The 7,093-nt window shown below is 35.0% G+C and overlaps 1 protein-coding gene across 1 annotated transcript; it reads right to left on the bottom strand.

Annotated features, from left to right (window-relative positions):
- Window positions 1-4,430: 4,430 nt before the first annotated feature.
- LOC103662047 (olfactory receptor 5K1-like) lies at window positions 4,431-5,401 on the bottom strand. The gene has a single exon (XM_008689697.2). It carries the CDS (start codon window positions 5,358-5,360, stop codon window positions 4,431-4,433), a length of 930 nt encoding a protein of 309 aa, XP_008687919.2. The 5' UTR covers window positions 5,361-5,401.
- Window positions 5,402-7,093: the final 1,692 nt, after the last annotated feature.

Here is a 7,093-nt window from a genome sequence, read left to right as displayed (position 1 = left end):
GTTGATGAAAAATTATTAGGGAACAAGAAATTCACATGGTGTCAATGTACCACCTTACAGATTAGATTTTAATAGCAAGGAAACAAGTTATCTTTTTAGTAGGAAGAGCTGATGGTACCACCTTAATGAAGTGATCAGCGAACAGCATCACTTAACAAGACAAACTAGTGTGCTAGGCCTCATGATGGGTAAAGAAAAACAAGCACACCTGTGATTGCTGAATTATTTAATTTCAATCTTCTCACGAGGAAACATCACAAAAATAGAGATGGTGGGATATTTTACATGATGTCTGACACAAATATTTAAAAACTTTAAATGTCATGAAGAAAAAAAAGCAAGAAGTTTCTTCTAGATTACAGGAGACTAAAGAATGATAATAAAGTAAACAGTGGCCTTTAATTGAATTCTTGGTGAAAAAATAAATTGCTAAGAAGGACAATTTGGGGAAAATTGGGAAAAATTTTAATGTGAACATTATATTAGGTAATGTGAAATTTCCTGGGGATAATGATAAGACAGGAATGTCTGGGTGGCTCAGTCATTAAGTGTCTGCCTTCAGCTCAGATCATGATCCTGGGGTCCAGGGATCAAGCCCCAGGCACCTAGGGCTCCCTGCTCAGCAGGGACCCTGCATTTCCCTCTCCTTCTCTCTCTCTCCTCCACCCAACTCCTGCACTCTCTCTGTCACTCTCAAATAAATAAATACAACCTTGAAAATATGATATGACAATGTAGGAAATGTCTTTGTTCTTTTGAGATATATGTTGATGAATTTATGGGTAAACTCATAATTTCATATGTATGTATATACACAAGTACATACATATATTAAATATGTATATATACACATTTACAGATGGACTATTGGGCAAATGTGGTGAAATTTAACTATTAATAATCTTTTTTTCTAAAGATTTTATTTATTTATTTTGACAAAGAGAGACAGCCAGTGAGAGAGGGAACACAAGCAGGGGGAGTGGGAGAGGAAGAAGCAGGCTCCTAGCAGAGAAGCCTGATACGGGGCTCAATCCCAGAATGTCAGGATCACGCCCTGAGCCAAAGGCAGACGCTTAATGACTGTGCCACCCCAGTGCCCCTAACTATTAATAATTTTGATTTTTAAAAATTCATGGTTATTCTCTCAATATTTCTGTAGGCTTGAATTTTCTAAAATAAATCAGAATGAAAATGTAATTGGTTCACATTTTTCTTGACTCTCTGTCCTATATTTCTGCCCACTTAACAGCTTATATTCTTGAAAGTTTTCCTCTCTTGCTACATTCACTTCTCTATGTTGTGTGTAATATGCTTAGGTTAAGAACATGCATTTTGGATTTAATCCCTGAGTTCCACCTTAACATTTCTGTGGTCAAATTATAAAACCTGTTGTCCCCCATTTTTTCAGTGGCGTTATAGGAAATTAAAATATAGAAATAAGGGTAAAAAAGGCAATAGATATGCTGAGTAGTTAAATGGATACTGATGAAAAGTTTATGTAAGCTAAAAGGGTGTGTGAGAATTAATTTAAAAAAGAGCAGAAAATGAAAGATGAGGCAAGAGACATGAATGTATCAGTTAATATTTATTCAGTTGCAATGAAAGTATTTTTTTCCAAACAAGTTTAACAGTCAGAAGATCTACTGGATTTTAAAATGAGGAGGGATGATTAATTCCGGGGACACTGGGTCTGTTGTCAATTCCCTCAGCTATGCCCTCCTCTGTGTGTTGACTTCTACTCCAGGCTGGTTTCTCTTTTGATGGCAAAATGCTTGTAGACCGTGCCAGACTTCCTATCCACACAGCATGACATTCAGAGGAAGAAAGACTACCTTTGTTGTGGATCTCTTTTAAAATAAAGGAAACATATCCCAGAAACTTCCACAGATTTACCTCTTTTGTCTCATTGGCCCCAAATAAGTCACAGGCTCTTCCCTTAACAGACCTGTAGGCTTCAGTGTTGCTAAGGGTTGGAAGTGGGTGGTGCGGAAATACATAAACAGAATTTGTGGTACCCCCGGAAAAGGGAAAGGGATCAATGCATGTGAATCGGACAACTAAAAATATCCCCTAAAATAGAGAGTGGTACAAAGGAACAGCATTCATCTAATCCGGTATCTGGACTCCTTTACACTCTTAAAAAAAGTGTTTAGGACCCTGTAGAGCTTTGTGTATGTGGTTGTTATCTAACAGTATTTGCAATATTAGAAATTAAAACCAAGAAATTAAAAATATTCTTCATTTGTTTAAAAATAAAAGTAACAAACCTATTATATATTAACTTAAATGATTATATTAAAATATATTAAAGGAAATGGCTAGTGAATGGCCAAATGTGTCAAATATGTTTTTAAGTATTAGTGATAGGAAATCGGTTATAACTAGGTTGTTACTCACAGGAAGAAGATAGGCCTTCATTTTATTATCCAGTAGTTACAGTTTACTATTTGTTCTTTAAAATGTTGCTTATATCTGTGCACTCCTCTCCTGTTATCCTCCAGTGTCAGCTCTCATCATCTAACATAGGAATTCTTGAGGTTAGCCTCATTGCTTCCAGCTTCATTCCTATCAATTGCCAGATGAGTTTTCTGAAAAATACAATCATATTACCTGGTTCTAGGAAGAATTCGGTGTCTGATGTCTCTGATATAAATTCAGATTCCTTAGGGTGTCATTTAAGATTCTCAGTAACTTGAACCCCTTTCACCCTTATTTTCCATATTTGGCAACAGCTCTTAACAACAGTTTTGTCAGCTTTCTGACTCTGTCCATGGTTCACCTCCTTCACCTCAGTTCCCAGTGTCACACTTATTTCCATACACATTGACTGTGGTCATACTCATTCCTTTTTTCCTCTGAACATCATTTTTAAAAATCATTTTTAGGGGCGCCTGTGTGGCACAGTCGTTAAGTGTCTGCCTTTGGCTCAGGGCGTGATCTCGGCGTTCTGGGATCGAGCCCCACATCAGGCTCCTCTGCTAGGAGCCTGCTTCTTCCTCTCCCACTCCCCCTGCTTGTGTTCCCTCTCTCACTGACTGTCTCTCTGTCAAATAAATAAGTGATATCTTAAAAAAAATAAAAATCATTTTTAAGGCACAAATTACTTCTGAAGCTACATAAGGACTAAATACCCCAGGTGACAAGGCTCTCCGTTTTCTGAACTCCCAAGTAGCATTGATACAAATTCTAGCTCAATCTGAATCACCTGGATGAACATGAGCAAGCTCCTCAATGTTTCAAAGGATGAGTTCTTTACTGTGAAAATGCATGAAAAATCATGTCTGACTAGTTGGTAGGTAATATATATGAAATGTCTAGCTTTGTGCCTTGCAGATAACATGTTCTCAGTAAACTATTTTTTTCTTTCATTTTTGCATATGTAAGTGATCAATAAATATTTTTTGCTTAGGCATTTAGAATTTTCATTATTTTGTGCCTCATTTATGCTTACAGCATCTCCAACTTTTTGTTAATGCTGTGAATGTATCAGTAATTTACACTGGAGTCAGTACAGGTTGGTGGAATTCCTAGTAACAAGCAGGATAAGTAATATCAGAGAGAAAAACCCCTTCATTTAATGTATTCAAGATTGCACTTCATTTTTGACGGACACCTAATCAAACTATATGAAAATATTCAAATCCATTGATGTCAGTATAAATAACATCTCTTTCAACTACTGATTGATAAATCACCAGTAAACAGATACTCTATTTCAGAGAACGTGAGAGTAAAATTAACTAACACTGAAGGTGAAAAGTCTTATTAGTATTTTTCTAGTATTTTTTTCTTGTTTTTAATATTTTTTAATTGTGGTAAAAGGCATATACCAAAATTTCCCCTTTTAAGGTTGAAAATATTCTTGATTTGAGAATAGATATTCTGTGTTAATTAATATTCCAATATATTCTCTTGAATAAACTCAAAGAAAATTAAGAATCAAATATATCCAGTTTACTCTGACAGATGATGTTGTTTAAGGATTAGTTCTTGAGAACCTGGAATGTGCCAGAGTTTGTAAGATTATGCTTTGGAATTCCAGCAAGTTGTCAACAATATTAAATGGAGGTGATTTTTATATATACTAACTTCTATTCCTAGTGTTTGTTGTATTTGTTGAAAATTATAACTCGTTACACTTTGAAACAATTAGTTAATAGTTTAGCTAATTTCTTTGCAACACAGTTTGTGACCTCAAGAAAAATTATATTGTTTCTTCTTGCTGGGAGCTAATAGCTTAGATTTTGGAATACATTGTAGCAGAATCTATCCTTGCTGAACTTATTTATTTGACTCCTATACTATCATGTTTCAGTAATTGAATATTTTATGTACAAAGTCTTCATTTTCTACATTCTCAATGTTTCATGATTTTGAAGAACATTTTATCAAATTAAATTTCCCCAGGGGATATTATTGCTTTTAGAATGTTATAAAATTTTCTTTATAATTTTTTTAATAGCACTTATTACTTCCTTATTTCTTAGAGTATAAATAAAAGGGTTTAATAAAGGGATTACTAGAGTATAAAAAACAGCAACAGCTATATCTTTATCCTCTTCTTTACCTGAATGTGGTCGAATGTACACAAAGAGAAGAGAACCATAGAATATTGAGACAGAGAGAAAGTGGGATGCACAAGTAGATAAGGCTTTGCCTCTTCCCTCTTTGGATTTCATTTTGAAAATAGTCAAGAGAATGTAGAAGTAAGATATTATGACACTTCCTATGGTAAAGACTTGAATTGAGCCTGAAAAGATAAATATTAACAGTTCATTGATATAAGGGTCAACACAGGAGAGTCTGTATAATGGAAGAACATCACAAAAGAAGTGATTAATTTGATTTGACCCACAGAAAGTTAACCTAAAGAGAAACCCTATATGAATCATGGAATGCAGGTTTCCTGCTATGTAGGCCCCTGTGGTCATCTGAATGCAGAGTTTCTTTGACATCATGGTGTGGTACTGCAGTGGGCTGCATATGGCCACATAGCGATCATAGGCCATTGCTGCCAAAAGAAAGCAGTCTGCAGTTTCAGCAAGGCAGAGAAAATAAAACTGTGCCATACATTCATAAAGGGAAATCCTTCTGTCCTTAGAAAAGAAGTTCTCTAATGTCTTGGGAGTAATGGCACAGGAACAACAGGAATCCATTAGAGCCAGGTTGCCCAGAAAGATGTACATTGGTGTGTGAAGACGACGCTCCATAAAAATCAATGCCACCAGGCCAAGATTCCCCACCATGGTGATCACATAGATAGTAAGAAACACCACAAACAGAAGGCTCTTCAACTCTGGGTGATCCGTAAATCCCATGAGGATAAATTCAGTTGTCAAGGAGTAGTTACCCTCAGTCATATCCACTTTCTCTTTTGATATAGGAATTCTGGAGAGACAAGTTTCTAATTTAGAGTGTGTATAATTTTCCTTCCAAATTTTTCTTTTTACAACAAAGAGAGGATCTTCTTCAAACTTCCCTTACTATCTCTGGATACAGGCACACAAACCACTAGGGGATATTCATACCCCTAAAATGTGAGCTTTATAATCTCAAATCTGAAAATCAACATTCCCGTGAATATTTTTATAATTCCAAGAAGAATGCTTACAGTGGGAAAGGTTTGTCTTTATGAAGTCATTCATGAATAGTGCACAAATCTAGCATATCCATATTTGGTTCATTGTTCACAAAAAATTTCAGTGTCACTTTTTGTATTAAAGATCCTTAAAATAAATTTACAATCAGTTTTCCTTTATACACAATTTTTTAACTGAGCAAAAAGTTTTCATATACACTCTCAGTGGAGTGAATGTTTGAAAATAGCAAATAACAGGTATGTTTTGTCAATGTCATCACTCCTGTTGATTTTTGCCCAGATTTCTAAATCCTCTCCTTCTTTATGTAAAGCATAGTTTACATATAATGCTACTTGAAGAAAGTTTTAACTAAATGCCCCAGACCACAGTGATTTTCACTTCCTGCATCCTCAAGCATATCCTATATACCCAACACACTCTAGAGTTGCTTCTGTATAATCTATATGGCTTTTTTTCATATATGCATGTATAGTTTCTTTTTTAGAATTGAAGACATTTGAGATTAGGTATGACTTATACATCTTGTGAGAGTTATTTAATGTTAAGGAAAAAAGTTTTGATTCCAGTCCTAGCTTCAAAGACCTGAGATAGGTGGATTTGTCGTCAATATACTACCACTGATTCTTAGTGACCTCTTTGGTTTCTGCAAATTGAGACTGCTAATTTTGAAGACCAGCCTACAAAGGAAATTCTTCCCAATTTATCCTTAAAAAAATTATGTATCATTCTCTTATCTGAATTGACCCATCTACTATTTTCCTTTTTCCTACGTAACTTAAAAAGATTTTCTGAAGTATATCACAGTAGTTAAAAGCTAATAAAACTAAGCTTGCCTGTGTAGTTTAGTTTTATAATACTTAGTAAACAGGAAAAATCTTAAATCTTAATACGATTTATGAGATGGGTTACCTGGGAGGCTCAGCTGGTTAAGCATCTCCCTTTGACTCAGATCATGATTCTCCTGGTCCTGGGATTGAGCCCCATGTCTTGCTCCAGGCTCAGTGGTGAGTCTGCTTCTCCCTCTCCCTCTGCCTCTCCCCTGCTGTGTTCTCTCTGTCTCTCTCTCTCTGAAATGAATTTTTAAAATATCTTGAATAATATGAATTGGAGAACAAATTTTTTTTTCCCTCAAAGGCTATCTTCTATCATTACTTAGTGATCCATTAGGATATATTACCAATGGGTCTAATTATGTAAATCCAAAGTCAAAATGGATTTATTTTTCCATAATCAAAATGTCACAATAAAGGGGCGAAAGAACTTTTTATTTTCTTGTTTTAAAATATTAAATATAACACATTTAATTATTCAGTTATGTTAGAAATAACTTTCAATGCACTTGCCTAATTATTTAACAGAATTAAGGTTCTGTTCTTACCTGTATATTTTGAAAATTTACCTGATCATCAGATAAGGTCAGGATGAACTGAGTTTACATCTCATGCTGATTTGCCATAGCCTTCAGCTGTGAGAAGAGCTAGAAAGGTGAGAAG

Source organism: Ursus maritimus, unplaced genomic scaffold, assembly GCF_017311325.1.
Source record: "Ursus maritimus isolate PB19 unplaced genomic scaffold, ASM1731132v1 scaffold_4, whole genome shotgun sequence".
Classification (NCBI taxonomy): Eukaryota; Metazoa; Chordata; class Mammalia; order Carnivora; family Ursidae; genus Ursus; species Ursus maritimus.
Note: the sequence above shows the minus strand (reverse complement) of the source record. Positions and strands in the feature narration are given on the sequence as shown.

Excerpts from the sequence above, each read along its gene's own strand:
- LOC103662047 (XM_008689697.2), bottom strand. The coding sequence starts at position 5,360 with ATGACTGAGGGTAACTACTCCTTGACAACTGAATTTATCCTCATGGGA.